Source organism: Lepus europaeus, chromosome 17, assembly GCF_033115175.1.
Source record: "Lepus europaeus isolate LE1 chromosome 17, mLepTim1.pri, whole genome shotgun sequence".
NCBI classification, from domain to species: domain Eukaryota; kingdom Metazoa; phylum Chordata; class Mammalia; order Lagomorpha; family Leporidae; genus Lepus; species Lepus europaeus.
In genome coordinates this window covers 1385001-1410069 of record NC_084843.1, presented here as the reverse complement: position 1 = coordinate 1410069, position 25069 = coordinate 1385001, and the positions used below count along the sequence as shown (strand labels likewise).

Here is a 25069-nt window from a genome sequence, read left to right as displayed (position 1 = left end):
CGCTGTTAAACACTCGTCAATGACGGGCGACCCAGTGAAGACCCAGGAAAGCCCCTGCACACAGCCCTGGCTCCTGCTCGGAGCAGCAGAGCAGCGGGGCCAGGCAGGGGCTGGGAACGCCGAACGCAGCCAAGCGACGCGGGCAAGGCGCCCTTCACCCTGAATTGTCGCAGAGAAGACCCCACTGCGTTCACCTCTGGACAAGGGCGGAGCAGCGGCCAGGGCCCCCGTGCCATCAGAACATCACGTCAGGGGCAGGGGCCCTCGAAGCGCAGCCAGGCTGGCACGTCCAGCTCCCCTTGGGGCGGGGGAAAGTGAGCAGGAACGAAGGGCTGGGCCCGCAGGAGGCCACCCCTCCCAGGCCTGAGCTGGGGTTGAATTCTGTCCTGACGGCAGGTTCCTGGGAGGCAGAACCTGGACGTGACAGCTCCTACAGGAAATGGGGATCCATCCCCTGAAATTGGAAACCAAACAAACAAAGCTTGTGTCATTGATCTGCGCTGGAGAGGAGCGGTCATCTGAGGTTAGCACTGGGAAGAACTCAGGGCCCCAGGTCCTGAGCCCGCTGATGGACAACAGGCAGGGCCCGCCGTCCGGTCGTGGACAGACAGCGTCAGACTTGTGCAGTGGAGCCCCAGCACCACGGTCTCAGCACAGCCGGAGAAGCCATCCGGCAGAGAGCACGGGAGTCCCGGCGGGAGGAACTCCGACCACTGCTGCCCGCTGCCCACGGTTCGACGGCAAACTTGGAACAACGCGACGAGCATGATGCTCTCTTTTGGAAAATCAGGAGAGACTGGAAGACAGCAACGCTGTCCGAAGCAGCAGCTCCGCTCTGTGCTGAGGCCGTCGGTGAAGACCTGGTCATCCTGACCCTTTACAACGTCATCCACGCCCGTGTTTAGGAGACCGTGTAGGTGAGCAGATGCCTCACCACCTGACCGACCACAGCCACTGAGTCCTTCCGGGGGCCAGGCTACCCTAGCAATGCGGTGTCCACTGCCCCAGGGCCCAGCCCACCTGTCCGTGGGCCTGCACCTGCTACCATCGCCTGCGCCACTTCTCAGGGCAGCTGGAAGGACGGGGCATCCAGCAGCCCAGCAGCCTGCGATCAGGTGCAGGAACCCATGCATCTCTGAGGACAAAAGGGGGACAAACCCCAAACAAGCCACTCTGCCCGGCGCGGCCTGCGGGTTCTGCAGACACAGGAAGCGGCCCCTCCTGGACCACGTGCTCCAGACTGGACGGCCAGTGCTGGGGCACACACCACGAGGGCCTGGGAGTGGAGCCTTTCCCCAGGAAAGTCCCCAACTGGCCCTGGCACAGGGCAAGGCTGCAAAGGCGTGGCTCCAACACCACATGCTGCACCAGGAGCCTCGGAGGCCTGCTGTGCACTGGCTCCGCACCCACTGGCGTCCACCAAGGCCCCCTCACCCTGACAGATAAGCACCCTGAACCTCGGGGGCCTGCTGTGCACTGGCTCCGCACCCACTGGCGTCTGCCACGGCCCCCTCACCCTGACAGACAAGCACCCTGAACAAGGGACGGGGTCCAAACAACTGCCCTTGCATTGCAGAGCTGAAGAACCACATCTTCAAAAAGAATTTTCTGGTAGTAGAAAACATCTTTGATTTCCCTGAGAAAATGAGGTCAGGATAAATGATTAGCATCACAGGGAGGAATCAGAAATGCTTGTCCCAAAAAATGCACAGAAACCGAGTTTATGTTACCACACCAGGCAGAACGCTGGGGGGACCTCTGCAAGAAGCCCACTGAGCTACAGGAACACAAGGAGCCTTCGACTGGTGGGCAATGCCAGCTGGTGGTCCAGGTGAGTGGGCAGGTGCGGTCTGTGGGCAATGCCAGCTGGTGGTCCAGGTGAGTGGGCAGGTGTGGTCTGTGGGCGATGGGGTGGGTGGTCCAGGTGAGTGGGCAGGTGTGGTCTGTGGGCGATGGGGTGGGTGGTCCAGGTGAGTGGGCAGGTGTGGTCTGTGGGGGATGGGGTGGGTGGTCCAGGTGAGTGGGCAGGTGTGGTCTGTGGGGGATGGGGTGGGTGGTCCAGGTGAGTGGGCAGGTGTGGTCTGCGGGGGATGGGGTGGGTGGTCCAGGTGAGTGGGCAGGTGTGTTCTGTGGGGGATGGGGTGAGTGGTCCAGGTGAGTGGGCAGGAGTGGTCTGTGGGGGATGGGGTGGGTGGTCCAGGTGAGTGGGCAGGTGTGGTCTGTGGGGGATGGGGTGGGTGGTCCAGGTGAGTGGGCAGGTGTGGTCTGTGGGGGATGGGGTGGGTGTTCCAGGTGAGTGGGCAGGTGTGGTCTGTGGGGGATGGGGTGAGTGTTCAAGGTGAGTGGCCCTGTGTGGTCTTCGGGGGATGGGGTGGGTGGTCCAGGTGAGTGGGCAGGTGTGGTCTGCGGGGGATGGGGTGGGTGGTCCAGGTGAGTGGGCAGGTGTGGTCTGTGGGGGATGGGGTGGGTGTTCCAGGTGAGTGGGCAGGTGTGGTCTGTGGGGGATGGGGTGAGTGTTCAAGGTGAGTGGCCCTGTGTGGTCTTCGGGGGATGGGGTGGGTGGTCCAGGTGAGTGGGCAGGTGTGGTCTGTGGGGGATGGGGTGGGTGGTCCAGGTGAGTCGGCAGGTGTGGTCTGTGGGGGATGGGGTGAGTGTTCAAGGTGAGTGGCCCTGTGTGGTCTTCGGGGGATGGGGTGGGTGGTCCAGGTGAGTGGGCAGGTGTGGTCCAGGTGAGCGGGCAGGTGTGGTCCATGAGGGGACTGCTGCTGGAATCTGCGATGTGCAGCTCCCCCACGCTGACTACCTGCTGTCTGCAGGAGTCCCAGGCAGGCTATGGTGTCCTGCTGGTAATGAAAATGGCTAAGCAGGGGGCCGGTGCTGTGGCACAGTGGGTTAACACCCTGGTCTGAAGTGCCAGCATCCCCTATGGGCACCAGTTTGAGACCTGGCTGCTCCACTTCCAATCGAGCTCTCTGTCATGGCCTGGGAAAGCAGTGGAGGATGGCCCAAGTCCTTGGGCCCTGCACCCACATGGGAAACCTGAAGAAGCTCCTGGCTCCTGGCTTCGGATCAGCACAGCTTTAGTCATTGTGGCCAATTGGGGAGTGAACCATGGATAGAAGACCTCTCTCTTTCTCTGCCTCTCCTCTCTCTCTCTCTGCCTCACCTTTCTCTGCGTAACTCTGACTTTCAAACAATTAAATATTTAAAAAAGAAAGAAAGAAAATGGCTCATCAGGGCATGACTCCCCTGGTGCTGAAGTCCTGAAGGTGAGCGAGGCCTGCAGAGCCCGGCGGCCCTGGGACAGCTGTCCTGCAGTTCCGGCGTGGGCGTCCATCTTTATGGGAAAATCACGCGTCCAGGCAGAAGACGTCTCTGCCCCAGAATTTGTGTCACTGCTCACGTCACAGCAGCTCTGACTGCGGGGACGATGGTGCCTGCCTGTGGGGACCCCGTCCCCAGAGAACGCTACTGGGGGGAGACAGAGCACTCACAGGGACAGCACAGAGACGGGGACAGAGATGGGGACGGGGACAGGGGCAGAGAGAGGGACAGAGACAGAGATGGGGGCGGGGACAGAGACGGGGACAGAGACGGGGGCGGGGACAGAGACAGAGATGGGGACGGGGACAGGGGCAGAGAGAGGGACAGTGACAGAGACGGGGATGGGGACAGAGACGGGGACAGAGACAGAGACGGGGACAGAGACAGAGATGGGGACGGGGACAGGGGCAGAGAGAGGGACAGTGACAGAGTCGGGGACAGCGGCAGAGACGGGGGCAGAGACGGGGACAGGGACAGAGACGGGGACGGGGACAGAGACTGGGACAGAGACAGAGACAGAGAGAGGGACAGTGACAGAGACGGGGGCGGGGACAGAGACAGAGACGGGGGCGGGGACAGAGACAGGGACGGGGACAGAGACGGGGACAGGGGCAGAGACGGGGACAGCGGCAGAGGACTGGAAGGGCCACCAGTGCCGAGTCGGCCCAGAGCCCCAGCCAATCTGACAGACGAGAGCTGACAAAATGTGATTCGTGATTTTCAAACGTGGCAGGAAATGGAAGTGCCTTGGGCTGTTCCCAGCAAGGACTCTGCTGCGACAGGTGTGTCCTGAAGAGGCCTCCCGGGAAATGGCAGAGAGAAAGGCCTACAACCACGAGGAAGCAACAGCACTGGTTTTCCCCAGCAATGAAACCCAAGCACAAGCCACGCCTCGCTAGGCAGTGTCCACGTAGGGCTACGTGGTTCTCTGTGTGTCCCGAAAATGCTCCCTCCCTGGAGCACCTGCTGGTGAGCTCTCAGGATGCCTGGCCCAGCCGCGTTCCCGCACAGAGCTCCCGAGCTGCTGGCCTGCACCCAGAGCAGGAGCATCATTGCACGAACACCACGTGGGAACAGGCGGGGAGAATGACCCCTACTCCCCCACCCTGGGGTTCCCACACCGACCTTATCGTCGCTGTCTGTGGGCAGGCTCTTGCTCTCGGGTGCTGGGTGCAGCATCAGTGCTGGGGGGCAGGCGGCCCGGCTGCGGCTGCGCTCTTGGCCTTTATCTGTTAGACCAAAGCAGTCGTGGTTAGCAGTGCACGTGCCACACCCAGCTGGAAAAACGGAACAATCGAAGCCCAAACGCGATGTGGCCATTCTGGTTGGCTGTGCGCTCTGCAGAAAGACTGTGGATGGAGGTCGAGCCACAACGTTCTCTTGCTGAGGTGGGCGTGTAGGGTCGGCCTGGGCCACAGGGCGGGGGCTGCCTCCCAACACTGGCCCGTGCCCACCCCTCAATGTCCAGGACCCATCTCCCGGCAGCTGTGCCCAGCGTCTGTCTCCCCCAGCGTCTGTCTCCCCCAGGCTCGTAAGGAGAGGCCCCCGGTTAGCTGCCACCTGACAAGGGTGATGGGGACTGTGGAGGTCCCTGGTGATCCTGCAGCCAGGGGAGGCTGTGAGAACTCCCACAGCCAGTGGGCAGCCGCTGTCCAGGTGCGGGGGGAAGTGCTGTGCCCAGGTTTTGGGCACCTCGGGCTGCTCTCATGTGCGCAGGGCTCCTAGTGCTCTGAGCTGTCTGGGGCTCCTTGATTCCAGCTCTGCCCCAGAAAGCACCACACGGGACAGACGGGACCCAAGCTCCCGACAGGACACGCGGCCAGGGAGACAGCGCCGGCACTGGTGGCCATCGCACACCTGCAGGGCAGGGGGGCTCCAGGCTGCTCAGCCTGTGGTTCCCTCTGCTCCCCCCAGAATGGGTACAGAGTTAACCACGGTCCGACCACACGGCACTTTGCCAAGTAGCTGTTTGGGGCCAGGGAAGAGGGGGAAACCAGGATACACAGAGTTCAGGTTTTATGTCATTTTCCATAACGTGTACCGCAGGGAGGCCCCTCGTCCGCTGCCGCCGTTCTGCCCTGGCCTGCAGACCCCCCAGCGGGCAAACGGCTCCCTGGCTGTTAACGGAGCAGCCGCCCTCGGCACGGGCTGTGGACAATCAGAGCACGGGTCCTGCCTCTGCAAGTGTGTGCAGGCCCGAGCCAAGGTCTCCTGCATGCGGAGACTGGCCCGAGCCGACCACGACCCCCACCGAGAGCCACAGGTGCAGACTGGCTCTGGGGAAGGACCTGTCAGCTTCCACCGAACCCAACAACCAAGCCCGAGCCAAGAAGATCCTGGCCATGGGAAGACGCTGCATCACTGCGGGTGAGCAGTCACTGGACGGTGTGACCATTCCAGAACTCCGCAGAATCGCCCCCATGCTCAGTCCCCGTCGAGGTCATTCCTGCTCTGGTTCCACTTGGGACAGTCCTGCCCTCATCCCTAACTCCACAGCCACCTCTGAATCAGGCTGGCTGGGCACTGCACCCCCGTCACAGAGAGAGCGGGAGCCCCCGTGGCAGGCCAGCCAGGACCCCAGACCCCGTTCCACGGCCTCCACCCTGCGGGCAGCAGAGGCAGGGGAGCAGGACAACAGAGCTGAGCCCTCCCTTCCCCTGCACCCTGGTACCCAGCCCAAAGCAGGAGTCCAGGTGTCCAGGTGCCCCAGGGTTCCGGTACAGAGACGCCAGGCTCTTCCAGCGGTTACCTGGACGGCAGGCACCCGACTGCGGCACGGAGACCCTGTGACTGGCACGAGCGAGTGGCATCTAAGCTTAGCCGGATGCCCTCTGGGTTGGATTTCATTTCCTCAGGGAGCAGCCTGGCACTGTCAGCAGACAGAGAGGCCCGTGTTCAACACTGGGGTGCCAACAAAGCACAAGGCACTCATCGCCCCCGACACGTGGGCTGAGACCCTCTGAGAGCAGGTGCATTACAGGCATCAGGAAAAGAAAGCCCACCGGGCCCGGCACTCCTCTCGGCGGAGAGCAGAGCCGCTGGGTCGCTGCCCACTACCCAGGGGAAGCACCTCAAAACCTTCCCTACGTTGCTGATGACCGATGTCTGTAAAAACATCAGCTTTGGGGACACACGGATCTACTCTGCTCCTCCTGAGGGCTTCTCCGAGAAGAGGTTTGGCAATGGTTTGCAAGTCCCTGCTGAAGACGTGGTGCCCGGATCACCTGTGACAACCCGGCGCACCCTGCCCCGAACAGCTTGCTTAACTCTGCAAACGTCACGGACTCTGCAGCCGCCTGGAGCAGCGCCTCCCCCACAGCTGGCCCACGGGAGCACTTGCTCCGGGGTTCTCTGCAGGCCGCTCGGACAGGTCAGCACTCTGTGCCCTAGGGCTGCCCACACTCCCTGACGACAACGTCGTAACTGCTCCCCGGCGCGGCACAAGGGACTCGTTTACAGAGGAAAATCAACAAGTGGCACGGCTGTGGGCGCTGAGGCACTCTGGGGAGTGGGCGATGCGTCTGCTCCTTGCAGAGGGTCCTGACTGCGCCGGACTCTGCGGCTGGACCCAGAGGAGCTCCCAGGGGCCTCCTGCCACAGCGCCGAGCGACAGGGAGACGGGGCAGGCCGCGGTCCTTCCTGATTTGTCTGGGATGCGAGAGGGGAGGTGTTGGGAGCTGCCGGAGGGTGCTGTCCTGCAAGGGGCCCAGGAATCCCGGGGCCCACAGCAGTCCTCGCTCACCCCTGGAAAGCAGCGGCGAGAAGAGCGAGGCCCCAGCCCTCGGCAGGGCTGAGCTCTGAGAGCCTTGCAGTCAGCCAGGGTCCTCCTGGGCTCCCCAAGGGGCATGGGGAGGGTCCAAGTCACAGCTGCCAGTGCACGTCCACGCCTCCTGCCCGCCCAGAGGCCGCTCCGCACCAGAGCCTGCCACACACAGAAGACGGCCGAGAACGCCGCCGTGAACGCCGTGGGATGAGGAGCGTCAGAATTACTACATCGAGAGGCTACGATGAGCAAGTCGAAGCTGCCAACCGATCAGGAAAAACGAAAAACACACCTGCAGTTCCAGAAGTGATTCCGGAAGTGAACGCCTTCCTGCGGCTTGGATGAATGCTGAGGTCCTGGGGGCACCCTGGCAGCAGGACTCCACTCCAGAGCACCCAAGACTCACCCCCGCCGTGAGCCTGGCGTGAAACTCAGGGCAGCAGCACAGCCACACCCTGCATGGAAAAACAGCCTCCCCCGCGTGGCTGCCCGAGCTTCAGACAGGCGGGCTGCCCCGGACCAGCGTTAAGATCGCAACTTGTCTGGGGTCCAGACGACAGAGGCCGGCAGGGACAGATGTCCGGACCGTAACTGCTATTATCAGGACGGTAATCCGTGGTAGTTTCGCACAGGCCGCGGGTCAGCCTGACCGCAGCAGCCACGTATCCTCCCCTCCCCGCCTCTCCGACCCCAGCAGCCACGGATTCCCGTCCCCTCCCGTGGTTTTCGCCTTTATAAACCCTGTTGCTTTGCGCTTCGGGGTGGAGCGTTCCCCAGGGCACGAGCCGCTCTCCACCGCCGGCAACGGAGGACCCCAGAGCTTATCAGGGCGTGGCCCCCTCTGCACCCCCTCAGGCACAACCGTCCCTTGGCCTGGGTCTTCTCACCCAGGAAGCAGACAGACCTCTGCGTCTCCTCCCGCTCTGGGATGTGAAGTCCACTAGGTACCAGGCAGCTGGACACTGGAGACACTCAGAGCCCACAATGACCCTGAGGGCCTGGGGGCCGCCCGCCTTCCCGTGGGGAGGGGCAACCCAGGAAGTGAGAGATGGGCAGCCGGGAATCCACCCTCCTCCGCTGCTGGGCTGCTCCTGGGAGCAATCCCTTCTGAAGAGCCGGGGCTGAGGCCGGGCGGCGCCCGTGAGGCGGGCATCCCTGCCACGCAGGGGCACCCGTGGAGGGGAGGGAGCGACTTGAGCTCCCACATTGTTGTGAGCTGGGAAGGATCTGCAAGGAACATCTGCACTAGGGCCGGCGCCGTGGCGCAGTGGATAAGGCCGTCCCCTGTAACCCGGCATCCCATACGGGCGCTGGTTTGAGTCCTGGCTGCTCCACTTTCAATCCAGCTCCCTGCTTATGGCCTGGGAAAGCAGCGGAAGACGGCCCAAGTGCTTGGGCTCCTGCACCCATGTGGGAGACCTGGATGAAGCTCCTGGCTCCTGGCTTAGGCCTGGCCCAGCCCAGCAGATGTGGCCATCTGGGGAGTGAATGAGAAGATGGAAGATCTCTCTCTGGCTCTACATCTCTGTAACTCTGCCTTTCAAATAAATAAATCTTTAAAAAACAAAAAAGAGCATCCACAACACCGAGCCCCACCCACACCGGCCCCAGCACACAGCTCGCTGGAAAGAAGCCTAGAAATGCTCACCTCTGCACCTCCTCACCTCCGCACCTCCTCACGTCCTCACCTCCTCACCTCCGCACTTCCCCACCTCTCCACCTCCGCACCTCCGCACCTCTACACCTCCCCATCTCTGCACCTCCACACCTCTGCACCTCCTCACCTCTGCACCTCCACACCTCTGCACCTCCTCACCTCTACACCTCCGCACCTCCTCACCTCCGCACCTCCTCACCTCCACACCTCCCCACTTCCCCACCTCTCCACCTCCTCACCTCCTCACCTCCACACCTCCTCACCTCTGCACCTCCTCACCTCTGCACCTCCTCACCTCCTCACCTCCGCACCGTCTCACCTCCACACCTCCCCACTTCCCCACCTCTCCACCTCCGCACCTCCACACCTCTACACCTCCCCATCTCTGCACCTCCACACCTCTGCACCTCCTCACCTCCTCACCTCTGCACCTCCTCACCTCCCCACTTCCCCACCTCTCCACCTCCGCACCTCCACACCTCTGCACCTCCCCATCTCTGCACCTCCGCACCTCCTCACCTCCGCACCTCTGCACCTCCTCACCTCCTCACCTCCGCACCTCCTCACCTCCCCATCTCTGCACCTCCCCATCTCTGCACCTCCCCATCTCTGCACCTCCACACCTCCACACCTCTACACCTCCCCATCTCTGCACCTCCCCATCTCTGCACCTCCACACCTCCACACCTCTGCACCTCCTCACCTCTACACCTCCACATCTCTGCCCAGTGACCTGTGGCCCTGGGGAGGACACCCAGGCGGGTCCCAGACTCAGGAGTGGTGGAGCCAGCCTGGGGTCTGGGGTCCCGCCCTCTGTTTGCCCCCATCACCTTCCATGTGTGAGCACTCCTACCTCCCAGGGCAGAGCACATACAACCAGTGAGCAGCATCTTGATCCTGTCCCCACAGGCACCCCGAAATCCCAGCCCAGGGGGCTCAGGCAGAGGAGGCACCATCACCCCACCCCAACCAGGGTGAAGTCCACACAGTGAGAGCTGTCCCAGGTCACAAGTTCCACCAGAAACGGGGGCTGGGGACGCTCGTCCACGTCAGCAGCACTGACTCCTTTGAAAAACTTGGGACTAAAGTCAGGGAGAAGGCTATTTATGCTAAAGATCGTACAAACGACACGCGGGGCCACTGTGCACAGCCTCCACGCGGTGTGGTGAGTGCGCTGGCTGCCGAGCCCGCCTCCTCGGCGGGAACCGAAACATCAGGGAGACGCGTCTGTCCTCGGACGGTGCCTGGGGTCTGTGCTCACGCTGGCTGCGTGGGAAATTGAGCTGCTGGCCCCTGAGCAAGCAGGGAGGCGGAGAGACAATGAATTCTGGGTGAATACAAACCCACAAAAGGAGAGGACCAGGGGTTCCCCGTGCTGGGAAGGCTCGGCTGCAGCTGACAGGAGAGCCACAGAGAGGGAGGGACAAGCTGGCCCCGGGACAGTGTCACAAGGCAGAACCCTGCTGTGAGGAGACTACAGACAAGGGGCTGGAGCAGCTGCTGCCCTTGGGCCCTCCCCAAGCAGCTCAGGACACGGAAGGGGGCAGAGGCGCCCAGGCCGGGTCCCCAGCACTGCACTCTGTCCTGCTGCAGGAGCCGGTGGGTGGGCAGAGAAGCCTGGATACCCAGGGGCCTGGGGAGCTGAGGCCCAGCCCTGTCCCTGTCTGTTCCCCTCGAGCTGCTCGCCCAGCTGGGAACAGGTCTGAGAGGGAGGGAAGACAGCACTGTGGCACTGCCCAGATACAGGACCCTGGGACCGGAGCCTGCACCTGCCACCCGTCCGTGCACCTGTGCAGGAGCCACAGCAGCAGGCCAGCCACGCAGGCCGAAACTGCAGCGGCTCGGTGGCGGCCAGCTCCTCCTCACCTGTCGGTGGCCTCACGGGGCGATCGTCCGCGCCCTGACTGGGGAGCACGGCAAACTCTGAGTGTGGGGGACGGGCTCCCTGGGCTGGGGCTCTCCCTGCCGCCCTGCCCCCGCCTAGCAAGCTGGCAAATGAGATCTGCGCGCACCTCCTTCAACTCCCTATAACGGGAGATTATTTCCATATAAACGGCAAATCACTCCCGAGCCCTCCTACATTTTTCATAGGCAGCGATTTCACAGAGTTGACAAGCTGCAGAGAATTAATTTTCTACCCACTTCTAACCTCCTGGATTTCCCCTCACAGGAGCAAGGGCTGTAAAACACCCAGACAGGAGCTCACTTCCTCCAGCAGGAAGGATCAGGGTACCACAAGGGCACCCTTCCCCCCTGCCTGGCTCCTCCCCCTGCCTGGAGATGGGGATAGCTACAGACAGAAGGGCTGACAGAGGAAGAGAGAGAGATGGGGTAGGAGGAAGAGGGAGAGAGACTTATGCAGACTTCACGCTCGGACTGCAGTACTTCCTCAGACTCAGGTGGAGTGTGTCCCAGAGAGCACAGTCCCACAGTGCCGGCCACTTGATCGGAACGACACCCACCTCCCCAGGCAGCTGCTGCAGGAGGGGACACCCCAACCCACAGCCCCGCGCCACATGCCCCGACCCAGCCCCCAGCCCCGCGCCACGTGCCCTGACCCAGCCCCAGCCCTGCGCCATGTGCCGTGACCCAGCCCCAGCCCCCAGCTCCGCACCACGTGCCCTGACCCAGCCCCAGCCCCGCGCCACGTGCCCTGACCCAGCCCTGCACCATGTGCCCTGACCCAGCCCACAGCCCCCAGCCCCGCGCCACATGCCCTGACCCAGCCCCAGCCCCGCGCCACGTGCCGTGACCCAGCCCACAGCCCCCAGCCCCGCGCCACGTGCCCTGACCCAGCCCCAGCCCTGCGCCATGTGCCGTGACCCAGCCCCAGCCCCCAGCTCCGCACCACGTGCCCTGACCCAGCCCCAGCCCCGCGCCACGTGCCCTGACCCAGCCCTGCACCATGTGCCCTGACCCAGCCCCAGCCCCCAGCTCCGCACCACGTGCCCTGACCCAGCCCCAGCCCCGCGCCACGTGCCGTGACCCAGCCCCAGCCCCCAGCTCCGCACCACGTGCCCTGACCCAGCCCCAGCCCCGCGCCACGTGCCCCTTCCCTAGACTGCTTGTCAGGAAAGTCACAGCCAGGCTCGCCGCTGTCACTCCTGTCCCCGAGCCAGCACCACACGGCTGGTGCCCATCTATGTGGGAAGTGGATACTGCGCACACACACACACAGACATGGGCACACAACACACATGGGCACACACTGTGCACACAATACACACGTGTACACACACAGACATGGGCACACAATACACACAGGCACACAACACACACATGTACACAGAGATATTGTGCACACAATACACACATGTACACACTGTACACACAGTGCACACATGTACACACAGAGACACTGTGCACACAACACACAAACTGTGCACATAACACACACATGCACGCACACAGACATGGGCACACAATGCACACACACAGACGTGGGTACACAACACACACATGTACACAGAGATACTGTGCACACAATACACACATGTACACACACTGCACACAGCATACATGTGCATACAGAGACACTGTGCACACCACACACATGTGCACACACACTGTGCACACAGAGACACTGTGACACAACACACATGTACACACACTGTGCACGCAACACACACATGTGCACACATGTGAACACGCAGCCTGAGAGGAAAACCGTGCAGAGACGACGTCTGAGCCATCACGGAAGACGGAAGAGAAACGACGCTCAGGCACCAACACTGGTTTACTCGGCCTCGCGTGTGGGAGAAGAACGGAGGAAAAGCTGGCGTGTCTGCAGAACGTCAGCATTACTTTTTCTGAAGGTGACATCGAGGACAACCTCACCCAAATCCTCACCAAGTGCACGCGCGGTCTTCCCGGCTCCTCCCCTCTCACCTCCCCGGGGCCGCCCGCCCCTGCCGTGGCCCAGCGGGACACCCACATCCTGCAGTGCCCATGGCTGCAGGTGACCCCAATTCTAGGCAGGCCCCCAGCAGCAGGCGCTGCAGCCAGTGTCCGACTGGAGGCTGAGGGGCGTCTGTGGACCCTAACGCTGTCAACACCAGCCCCACGTCCGCCCAAGGCTGACCGAGCGGCCCACGGCAGCCTCTGCGGCCCACCTCCACGACACAGCCAGCCAGCCCCTGAGCTCCTCCGCATGGCTTAGGCCCGCCCCACTTCCTCTCCCCTGTGAGTGGGCCCCGGCTTCGGCCCACCCCACTTCCTCTCCAGAAGTGGGCCCTGGCTTAGGCCCACCCCACTTCCTCTCCCCTGTGAGTGGGCCCTGGCTTAGGTCCGCCCCACTTCCTCTCCCCTGTGAGTGGGCCCTGGCTTAGGTCCGCCCCACTTCCTCTCCCCTGTGAGTGGGCCCTGGCTTAGGTCCGCCCCACTTCCTCTCCCCTGTGAGTGGGCCCTGGCTTAGGCCTGCCCCACTTCCTCTCCCCTGTGAGTGGGCCCTGGCTTAGGTCCGCCCCACTTCCTCTCCCCTGTGAGTGGGCCCTGGCTTCGGTCCACCTCACTTCCTCTCCCCTGTGAGTGGGCCCGGCTTCGGTCTGCTCCACTTCCTCTCCCCTGTAAGTGGGCCCTGGCTTAGGCCCGCCCCACTTCCTCTCCAGAAGTGGGCCCTGGCTTAGGTCCGCCCCACTTCCTCTCCCCTGTAAGTGGGCCCTGGCTTAGGTCCGCCCCACTTCTTCCCCGGAAGTGGGCCCTGGCCATCCCAGCAGCTCCTGCGGCCGCGGGCAGTTACTAAACCTCCTGCCCCTTTGGTCCTGAGTCTTTCCCAAGCCCCCAGTGCCCTTCCGGGAGCCTTCAGCTGCTGTTGTCACAGGGCTGAGGCCTGGATGGGGGGGCGGGCCTCTGGGAGTCTGATGGACCCACCCCTCGCACTGCACAGGGGCTCCGACACAGGGAATCTGCCTTCTAGCCCCTGAGGACCCCCTCCCAGCCGGGGTCTCTCCAGGGGCACAGAGCAGGCTTGTGTCTTACCCTCCAGGGAGCTCTGCGGAGTCGGCCTGGGCCATGCAAGAAACAAGAGCCGAGGGGCGAGGGGATCTTGAAGGGGAAAGGCGAGGTGGGTTTGGGTGGGGACAGCTCCTGAGCCATCAGCTGAGCTCTGACAGCAAAGATAGCGCGGCCACAAACGGCCCTGTTGGGGTCTTGCCACACAAGGAGGAAAAGCTGCCTCAGGGCCTGGGAAGAGGGGACCTGTGGTCTCCCCAACACCTGCTGGAGACCTGGTCACCCCTGCGGGACTCCAGGGACCACCAGGCCTGCCCCCGTGCCCTGGCTCCCCCAGGGCTCATGCGCAAACTTGCACCCCCTTGTCAAGCTCCCGGGGCGTGGGGATCTGCTCTCCCATGCGTGCCGCTCTCTCTCTCCACCAAAGCTCAATCACAGAACCCAGACAGGGTCTGCTGCACACTCCAGTGAGCCCCAGACTAATTGTTGAACGAGAAAACAGAGTGACTCTAACAGAGCCACGTGTCTTGGCCAGACTCAGAGCTCATCAGGCACTCGGCTGATCTTCCAGAGTTCCTGCCCCCCGGCCTGGCCTGGCCGTGACCTCTGCTGACCGCGAGGGGCTCTCCCTGTGTCCAGGTCATGTCGGGGCTTGGCAGGCTTGCCCCGAGGTGGCAGCGCATGCCCAGGGCCCGAGCACAGGCAGGGTGAGCTGTCCTCACCCCCAGAGTGCCCGACACAGGCAGCCCGGCTGCTGTCCCATGGGACACCTGGGCACGGTGAGTGGCTGTTCCCCTCCCGGGCCGAGGGACAGACCAGATCTCGTGGGAAAGAAGAGCCATGCGAGTCACAAACACAGACGCACCAGCACCTGCACCACGTCAGCGGCCGTTAACGTCTCTCTGGCCCAGAAGCACTGAGCAGAGGCAGTGGCACGCCCTCAGGAGCCATGAGGCTCAGGGGTGGCCTGGGAAGAACACCCCTCCCTCAGGGCCATGGGCAGCCTCGGCCCTGCCCGGGCAGCAGCTGGGGGCCCAGAAGTCCATCCTTCCTGCCAAGCCGGCCACCCCAGAGGGCTGATGTGGGGCCCCAGCATCCGCTGCCGCCTCATGGTCTCCACCCTACAGCGGATGACAGCACCTGGCCCACGTCCACCTCACAGCAACAGGAACACTGATGCACTGTCCACAGGACGGCCACCTCGTGAGGTGCAGGCCTCGTGTGCTTGCCTGCTCAGCAGCTGCCCCTGGTCTGGCCCACGGAGGGCTGCCCACAGGAATTCTGCAGCCTGGGACGCAGGGCTCGGCACCGTCCCCGTTCCCGGTCAGTACTGAGTGCCGAGCAACGTCCTGCTCCAGGCATGGCACGGGCTGGGGCAGATCAGAGAAAGCTGAAGGTGCAGGCTTCTGGCAGTGGGCAGTTAGTGCCCAACTGGCCCTGCAAGTGAGCCGTACTCGGGACCATGTGGAGACGCTGCGGAACTAATTCAACTGAGGCCACAGGGAAAGGAGTGATGGGGTAAAGTGGGTGGTGCAGAGTGCACCAGACAGCGGGGGAGGGCAGGTGCAAAGTCCCAGAGCCCAGGCAGCCGAGACTGGGCTCAGGGGCAGGACAGAGAGAGAGGGGAGCGGGCAGCTCAGGGCCAGCGGAACACCAGCCACCCTCGGGCACCACAGCGAGAGAGAAAGCTAAAACCAGTGACAACACTGACACGCAGTTGTTCACATTGACACTAACGCTGGACATGACACTGTACGCACAGTGTGATATAGGAGATGGACACACGCTGACGTGTGCACATCACACCACTGCTACACACGATGCTGTACACCCAGTGTGATACAGGAGATGGACACACACTGACGTGTCCACATCACACCATCGATACACACGACGCTGTACACCCAGTGTCATACAGGAGACGGACACACGCTGACGTGTGCACATCACACCACTGCTATACACGACGCTGTACACCCAGTGTCATACAGGAGACGGACACACGCTGACGTGTGCACATCACACCATCGCTACACATGACGCTGTACACCCAGTGTCATACAGGAGACGGACACACGCTGACGTGTGCACATCACACCATCGCTGCACACGACACTGTACACCCAGTGTCATACAGGAGACGGACACACGCTGACGTGTGCACATCACACCACTGCTATACACGACGCTGTACACCCAGTGTCATACAGGAGACGGACACACGCTGACGTGTGCACATCACACCATCGCTACACACGACGCTGTACACCCAGTGTCATACAGGAGACGGACACACGCTGACGTGTGCACATCACACCATCGCTGCACACGACACTGTACACCCAGTGTGATACAGGAGATGGACACACACTGATGTGTGCACATCACACCATCGATACACACGACGCTGTACACCCAGTGTCATACAGGAGATGGACACACGCTGACGTGTGCACATCACACCACACACGACACTGTACACCCAGTGTCATACAGGAGATGGACACACGCTGACGTGTGCACATCACACCACACACGATGCTGTACACCCAGTGTTACACAGGAGATGGACACACGCTGACGTGTGCACATCACACCACTGCTACACATGACGCTGTACACCCAGTGTCATACATGAGACGGACACACGCTGATGTGTGCACATCACACCACTGCTACACACGACGCTGTACACCCAGTGTCATACAGGAGACGGACACACGCTGACGTGTCCACATCACACCACTGCTACACACGACACTGTACACCCAGTGTCATACAGGAGACGGACACACGCTGACGTGTGCACATCACACCACTGCTATACACGACGCTGTACACCCAGTGTCATACAGGAGATGGACACACGCTGATGTGTGCACATCACACCATCGCTACACACGACACTGTACACCCAGTGTCATACAGGAGATGGACACACGCTGATGTGTGCACATCACACCATCGCTACACACGACGCTGTACACCCAGTGTCATACAGGAGATGGACACACGCTGACGTGTGCACATCACACCACTGCTACACACGACGCTGTACACCCAGTGTCATACAGGAGACGGACACACGCTGACGTGTGCACATCACACCATCGCTACACACGACGCTGTACACCCAGTGTGATACAGGAGATGGACACACACTGACGTGTGCACATCACACCACTGCTACACACAACACTGTACACCCAGTGTCATACAGGAGACGGACACACGCTGACGTGTGCACATCACACCACACACGATGCTGTACACCCAGTGTGATACAGGAGATGGACACACACTGACGTGTGCACATCACACCACACACGATGCTGTACACCCAGTGTGATACAGGAGATGGACACACACTGACGTGTGCACATCACACCACACACGACACTGTACACCCAGTGTGATACAGGAGACGGACACATCCCATCCCTGCACACGACACTGTGTGCGGTGTATTGTGTAGGACACCCACACACGACACACACACCCAGCCTGGAGGAGACGCACTGACTTGCACACTCATGGACGGAGCACGGTACAGTTTGCAAGCACAGCAGGACGGTCACGTGTTCTCGTCACCCTGGTCTCCTGGAAGGTCACTGTGCCCAGAGAAGCCAGGGGACCACACGAGGGCCCACAGCTAAGCCGGTGGATCCGGGCAGCGTTAAAACCAAGTGCTCAGTGGTGACAGCACTAGCTACGTCATCATTAGTCGCGACTTCAGACGTTAAACTCCTCATAGCGCCTATTAGAAAGCCTTTGGTTACATCTGATGTGGAGGAGCAACGCGTGGCTAAATGTGTTTCCATCCCAAATTACAGCGTTACATTTCATCAGATGGAAGAGGGCTTCAGGATACAGTGAGCAGCGTGTAAGAGGAGACGGTGCAGCTGTGGGCGGCGTCTGTCACCTGGCGGGAGGCCACCTCCTGGGCCTGCGGCTCTGCTGCGGGCGGAGCCCCATGGGGACTGCGTCCTTGCAGCAGGGGTGGGCATGGCTGCCACTCTGCCCGCCTGGACCCTGGTGCTCAGATCCCCGTCCTGTTCTCTGCCAGGGCTGGGCGTACCCAAGGGGAGTGAGAGTGGAAGGGGCCCTGAGGCTGGCAGGGGCTGGAAGGGGCAGAAGCCCCAGGGACCGGGGGGGGGGGGGTGCTGAGGCAGCAGCCGCCACCAGCCCAGAGCCCAGGCAGGTGTCTGCTCCGTGCAGAGGCTGTGGTTCGGAGTTGGGCAGGGCCCATGCCCGCTGTGGTCACGCTCTAGCTGTGAACTGTGGGACGACCAGCTGCCTGCCCAAGTCTCAGGGTCTCCATCTGCAGAAAAGGGGAGGTGATGCCACAGGGCAGATTCTGACCACACACGGAGATGCTGAACGTTGGCCCGTGGCAGGCGCTCGGGGAACGGGGTCCTGGTGGCCCTGGAAACAGATTCCCAACTCCATTCTAGCCTCCTCTGCCACTCGGGATCCCCAGGAGACCCACATCAGCCCTGCGCCAGCACCAGAGAGGGTGTCTGCGTCCCTGCTCTCCCCATGTGTAAATGCAGCTCCCCTGGGTCAAGTGTCTTCTTGGCCCAGTGCAGTCCTCAGAGGCGTCCTGCCACACACGTTAGGGAAACCCTCGACACCTGCAAGTCCGCAGGGAGAGACTCCCAAAGCTGCATCACCCTCTGTGCCCAAGACACACAGCGGGCTGCACCACCAGCACCAGCCCGGCCCAGCAGCATGTGTGCGCGCACTGAGCACCCAGGCCCCTCGACAGGTCCTCTGTGAGGGGCACAGAGCCAGTCCCGGAGAACGGCTCCGGCCTCTTACAGAAGGGCGTCATGCGCTCTCATCACGGGGAGGGGGGGACGAGAGGAGAGCACACGTCGAGGGCCGTCCATGAAGAGGTGCGAGACGCCCGGTGTCTGTGCAGCCTCTGCTCCTAGCTCGGGACACAGCACCAACAGGACATAGTGTGTATACAACTTAATGGGAATGAACATCTGTTAGCGCATTCTCTTAGACACAAACCATGATTCATGTAAATTCACCCCATGTGGCCCATGTGCATGACACCGGGGAGCAGATGCCTGCAAATTACCAAAGGGCACTCGGGTGCCGGTACCTCCACAGGGCTGAGCCGGAGGTGACTCCAGGAGCACCGCACACACCCCTGCACACGCCCCCTGCACGTGGCTCTCTGCACACGCCCCCCTGCACATGTCCCCCTGCACACGCCCCCTGCACACGCCCCCCCGCACGTGGTCCTCTGCACACGCCCCCTGCATACATCCCCCTGCACACGCCCCCCTGCACACATGCCCCTGCACACACCCCTGCACAAGCCCCCTGTACGTGGCCCTCTGCACACACACACCCTGCACACGACCCTCTGGACACGCCCCCCTGCATACATCCCCCTGCACGTGCCCCCCCCTGCACACACCCCCTGCATGTGGCCCTCTGAACATGGACCCCTGCACACACCCCTGCACACGCCCCCTGCACGTGGCCCTCTACACATGCCCCCTGCACACGCCCCCCGCACATGGTCCTCTGCACACACCCCTGCAATGCCCCCCTGCACCTGGCCCTCTACACATGCCCCCTGCAATGCCCCCCTGCACGTGGCCCTCTGCACACGCCCCCCTGCACGTGGCCCCCCCTGCACGTGGCCCTCGGCACACGCCCCTGCACCCCGGGGAGGGTGGCCTCCGACGTCTACACGCACTGCTCTGGCACTCATGGGCCGTTCTCCAAAGAGCTCACGTTGAGCCAGCTCTGATGTGTGCAGACTGATCTAGATGAAAATTCTATATTCACCTCACTGATTTATTCTCACATTTTGATGTAATAAAATTAATAGTGCAGTTCTCGACTCAGTTGATGAAATTAACTTTTTTTTTTAAAGACAACTTGTTTCCGTTTTTTTTCCTTTATTTTCAAAAGGGAAGTCACTTCAGTCATTTGATACAAATGGCTTTAATTAGTTTAAGGCAAACATAACCTTTAGTGAACACCGGCTTGCGATGCTGGGTGTGCGCTGCGCTCACGGCCCTGATGTGTACAGCCAGGCTGCACAGCCCCATCTGGCTGGCACCAAAGCCGAGCACCCAGCACTGCTCTTCCCCCCGCGCAGAGAGGCCGGCCCCTGTCACCCCTTGTGGGAAGGGCAGGTGCGCTTCCCCAAAGCCTGGAGGGGGAGCCCAGCATGGCTGAGCTCCAGCGGACGCCTCCCAGGACACGGGCTGCTCTGCCACTGCACTCTCAATGCCTACTTCTTCTAAAGGTCTAAGCACCGTCCACCAGACCCCCGGTGTGCGTCCACCAACCCGCCTCCACATGTTACACGGGTTAAACATGCCTTCGCCCCAGCAAATCACGCTGAATGCCCCACTCCCTGTCGTGGGCTCTGAGAACAGAAGTCACATCTTCCACGCTAACCCAACGGCGTGATGGACACCAGCAGATGCTCCGTATAGCTGGGTGGTGGACTCGAGGCACACAGGACTGCGTGAGCAAATGCCCCCCGGGAGGTCAGTGTCCACCTGCTCTGCCCATGTGAAACAGGAAGTGGTGTTTAGCAACAGCACCGCAGCTGGGGGGCTTTCCTCCCCAGAACAAAGCCCCTGCTGGTCCCTGAAGGACGCCACTCCCCACCGGTGGCCCCGGTGCACCCAAGCTCAAGCAAAATCTCCGACTCCAGCAGCCCCTCCCACAGCACCGGGCTCGGGCTCAGAGCTCACGCTCCACCCGCTGACCCCAAGGCGTCAGCCTGGAAGAAGGTCAGTGCATGAACCAGGTGGACAAGAGGCACAGAGGGGGCGGGCACCCCTGCGGGAGCCCCTTCCGGGTCCACTGTGGCCTGGCAGGGACTTGAGAGCGGACTGCCTGGCAGGCAGGAATGAAATGCCCCCAAAAATGACAACTGGAAAACACAGAGAGGCCTAGGACACTCTTCATGTGTGCACACATGGACCCTACGAAACGGACATGTGTTGAAACATCCTACGGCCCAGGCCAATCCTGCCACCGCCCAGGACACAGGCTGGTGTCCGGGACACCTCTGCTCACGTTCACACCTCCGGGCCCCACTTAGCAGCGTCCCCTGCCGGGCCGCCTGCTTTCAGGGGGCAGGTCTGTACGGAGATGGCCACCCGCACCTCCTCCCTCTGAGAGCCAACAGCCAGCATCGCTGGCCCCTTCTGACTGACAGGGTCTCCCCGGTTCTCCCCGGGGTCTTGAGTTTTCCAGCTTTCTGTTGCCTCCTTCCCTGACCCAGCCACTCAACTGCCCCGAGCCGGGCCGGGCGGTGGGGGCTGTGTTCTGCTGCATTGTCACGCCAGGCTGGTGCAGCCATCATCTGTGGAGCACTGGGTCCCACTGAAGGGTGGAGGAGACAGCACCTGCCACCCAGCACAGCCCCTGTACCCTCGGTGTCACCAGGGTCCCTGCTCTATGCCCTGGCTCCCCTGGAGGTGGGCGGAGCCAGGCTCTGCACTCTGCCCCCAAAAGGCGGCCCCATCCCTCTGCCCCGAGCCCTGTGCCCGAGGCAGGGACACCACCATTCCCTGCCGGGTGCACTCGGAGCAGCCGCACGTGGCCCGACAGGAAGACGGAGCGCTTCGCCGCGTGGCGGCTAATTGGGGCTGTTATTTATGGGTTTCGAATGCTCGTGAAGTTCCCTGGCTGTTTCTGATGCAATTAGCTTCATCGATGGCAAGGTTTATGAGTTGAAATAGGAGAAATTAAAGTACCACCTGATGCCACAGAACACAACAACAACAACGTGCCTGCTCGCTGGTTCCCAGGCAGAACACCCAGGAAGGGGGCTGCGAAGTTTCCACAGGATTTAAAGGCCCCCTCGCGGGCTTCGTGACATGGTCCACGTTGGAAACACACAGACTGTGGTCTGAGAGAAGGGACTTCAGAAACAAAAGGCAAATGTTTGACAGCAGCTTCACCTCGGGGAAGCCCCCAGCGTGTGGCCAGGACGGCCCGGGCCAGGCGGGTTCCCGATGTCTCTCACCCCCACCTCCCGGCTGGGCCCATATTAGCGCTGCCTCAGCATGACGATTGTGGGATCAGAAGAGACGTTCCACACGACGCAGCCTGGGACGGCGCCTCATGCCCTCACCCAGACCCACTTGCTTTCCTTCCCGCACCTCGCACTGGGTGAGGCCCTACCGTGGGCGCTTAAGGAAGCAAACAAGCCCACCCCATCCTGCGGAACTCAGAGACACCAAGGCCAAGACACCGTGGCGCCAGCAGCACACGGCGCCATCCGGTCTCCCACATGGCTGGCAGGGATCACCCGCTGCCTCCCAGGAGCACGGGGCAGGGAGCTGGATTGGAAGCAGAAGTGGCGGTCCCACGGGACACGCCCACGTGGGAAGCTTCCGTCCCAGGCAGCGGCTCACCCTGCTTTGCCACAGTGTCCGCCCCCCGTGGAATAGAAATGTTGGGGGACCAGATTCCCCAGCCTCTTCTCTTCGAGGAGCTATGCTGCCCTGTGTTGAGGAAGGATTTCATCGCCCTGACAGTCTGTGGGTATTCTGCCCGAGCCCCTCCACCAGGTGCACGGTTCTGATTTTGGCATTCCCAGCTCCAGGTGGGCTTTGTCCCGGTAACAGAGCGAGGCGTGAACTCGCCATGTGGCTACTCTGCTTTCTGAATTCCATCAGCTGAAAAATCCAATTCATTTTTAGAGTTTTGACTGGATTTTTACGATTTAAAAACTTAGGGCCCTGACCCTCACCTCCAGCTAAGCCACTCATCCGTGCGCCCGTCCCCCAGGCAGTTCACGAGACAGGGGCTCACGCCGAGGGGACAGGAAGGAAGGAAAATGAGGGAAGCTTGGCCTTATGGAAATGTTCAGGTAAAATGTGCAGGCACCTGTGGTGGGCAGGTGGAGACCCACCCTCTGCCCCCAGAGCCAGGGTCTCTCCAAACCCCTGGGCAGGTGGAGACCCGCCCTCTGCCCCCAGAGCCAGGGTCTCTCCAAACACCTGGGCAGGTGGAGACCCACCCTCTGCCCCCAGAGCCAGGGTCTCTCCAAACCCCTGGGCAGGTGGAGACCCGCCCCCTGCCCCCAGAGCCAGGGTCTCTCCAAACACCTGGGCAGGTGGAGACCCACCCTCTGCCCCCAGAGCCAGGGTCTCTCCAAACACCTGGGCAGGTGGAGACCCGCCCCCTGCCCCAGAGCCAGGGTCTCTGCAGGCTACAGCCTCTGAAAGCCCCTGGCAGCCACCACGTCTCAGAGAGGACGACCTGGGCCCCGGCACATGTGTGGCTGCACCTGTGCAATGGCCTCATGTGTCTGCAGGAAAGAGAGACTGCAGGCCTGGGACACCACAGCCACAGCCACGCCCACCCTGTTCCTGTGCCCGAGGCCAAGGTGGCTGCCATGAGCCTGCATCTCCTTTCCTGCCCTCGTCTGTGGTCTCCGCTGTCCTGAAACCGGCGTGGACTCAGCCTGAGCTGTCCACAGAGCAGGCCTGGGGTGAGAGCAGGCGGCAGACCACCTCCCCACACCTGGGGCCACAACCAGAGCCCAGCTTTTCTGCTGTCCCAAGGGACCCCTTACAATACTGAACACTCGGGGACGCCACCACCAAGCAATGTGTTCCGATTTAAAAACAAACTACAAAGAAAGCGATCGCCCCAGCCGTGATCACGGGCCAGCAGTCTGCCTCCCAGTACCCCGTGGGGTTGTATGTGCATGGCTGATATCAGCTGCACTAAGAGAGGAGCCTTCTCGAGCACGAGCCACTGCGGGAGGGGCCCTGACTTGTCCCTGGAATGAGAGGCCCAGGGACGAGGGCAGCAAAGGGGCGGGAGGCAGGGAAGGCAGCCAGTGGGAAGCACGGCCAGGACCCCTCCCCTGAGCCTGGGCAGCAGCAGCAGGGGCCGCAGTGGGACCCAGCTCGGTCCCCTTCCTGCAACAGGGCCGGCTGCCCTCTCTCCATCTTGTTCTGACACAAACCACAGAAAGTTTAAAATGGAGCAAATGCAAAGCAAAACCAGGAAGAGATTAGCAGGAGGCAACCACCATGCACCACGTGAAATACTGCAGCACAGTCCCGCCTTTACCCGGAAACACGGCCCGGAGAGAGAACTCGGTCGAGCTGGCGGGCCCGGGGCAAGCGCAGACAACACCGCCAGGCGTCTCTTGGGACGGGCAAAACCTCTCCCCAGCCCCCTGACACTGAGGGAGGACACAGCATCGAGACCTGGGTGAGGCGTTGCTCAGGTCTCTGCCCAGAGGCACAGGGATTCTGGAAAATTCTACCTTGTGGGCTCGCAGCCGCGGGCAGAGTCCACCACCACAGAGGCCCAGTTCCTAAGTACATGCAGGCAGGACGGAGCTCAGATGTCAGCAGCCATTGCCGAGAAGTGACTCCTCTGAGGGTTCCACACCACAGTGGCGGGAGGCGCATCCGGGGGCTGGCTCCTGGCCACACGAGCCCCAGGCCTGGTGCCTACACAGCCCGGCGCCCACCTGCTCCTGGGTGCCAGGCCCAGCAGACGCCCAGCCTTGCCCCTTCCTTCCCTGGCCCAGAGGCAGCCAGAAGGCAACAGCATCCCTGCCTCCCGACCACCCCAGTCCAGCTGGCTCTGCCTTCCAGGAAAGTGGTCGTGAGCCCCTAAACACACCCCACTGCACCCCAACTAAACAAACCCAACTCCCATCCCCCTGGCTCATGCCATGCCCCCAAATGCTCCCCTGCCCCTCCCATGTCTCCCTGGCCCCAGACAGGCTGAGCGGAAGCAGTGGCAGCCTCAGCTGGGCAGGGGACCCCAGCAGGCTGACCCCACAAGCAGGCACCCACAGCACCAGGGGCTCCTCCAGGCGTGGGCCCAGAGCTGCCCCGTTCACCCTGAGTGCTGGGGCCCAGAGCTGCCCCGTCCTCCTGAGTGCTGGGCCCAGAGCTGCCCCGTCCTCCTGAGTGCTGGGGCCCAGAGCTGCCCCATTCACCCTGAGTGCTGGGGCCCAGAGCTGCCCCGTCCTCCTGAGTGCTGGGCCCAGAGCTGCCCCGTTCACCCTGAGTGCTGGGCCCAGAGCTGCCCCGTCCTCCTGAGTGCTGGGCCCAGAGCTGCCCCGTTCACCCTGAGTGCTGAGGCCAGAGCTGCCCCCGTTCACCCTGAGTGCTGGGGCCAGAGCTGCCCCGTCCTCCTGAGTGCTGGGGCCCAGAGCTGCCCCGTCCTCCTGAGTGCTGGGGCCCAGAGCTGCCCCATCCTCCTGAGTGCTGGGGCCCAGAGCTGCCCCCGTCCTCCTGATTGCTGGGGCCCAGAGCTGCCCCCGTCCTCCTGAGTGCTGGGGCCCAGAGCTGCCCCCGTCCTCCTGAGTGCTGGGGCCCAGAGCTGCCCCCGTCCTCCTGAGT

General features: G+C 62.2%; 1 protein-coding gene across 1 annotated transcript in view; it reads right to left on the bottom strand.

The window, feature by feature from the left end:
- TCERG1L (transcription elongation regulator 1 like) overlaps nt 1–25069 on the bottom strand; it is a 156111-nt gene that overhangs the window by 49572 nt on the left and 81470 nt on the right. The window contains exon 5 of the mRNA XM_062214993.1: nt 4450–4553. Within this exon, the coding sequence (XP_062070977.1) occupies nt 4450–4553 (104 nt within the window). The remainder of the gene's footprint in view (nt 1–4449; nt 4554–25069) is intronic.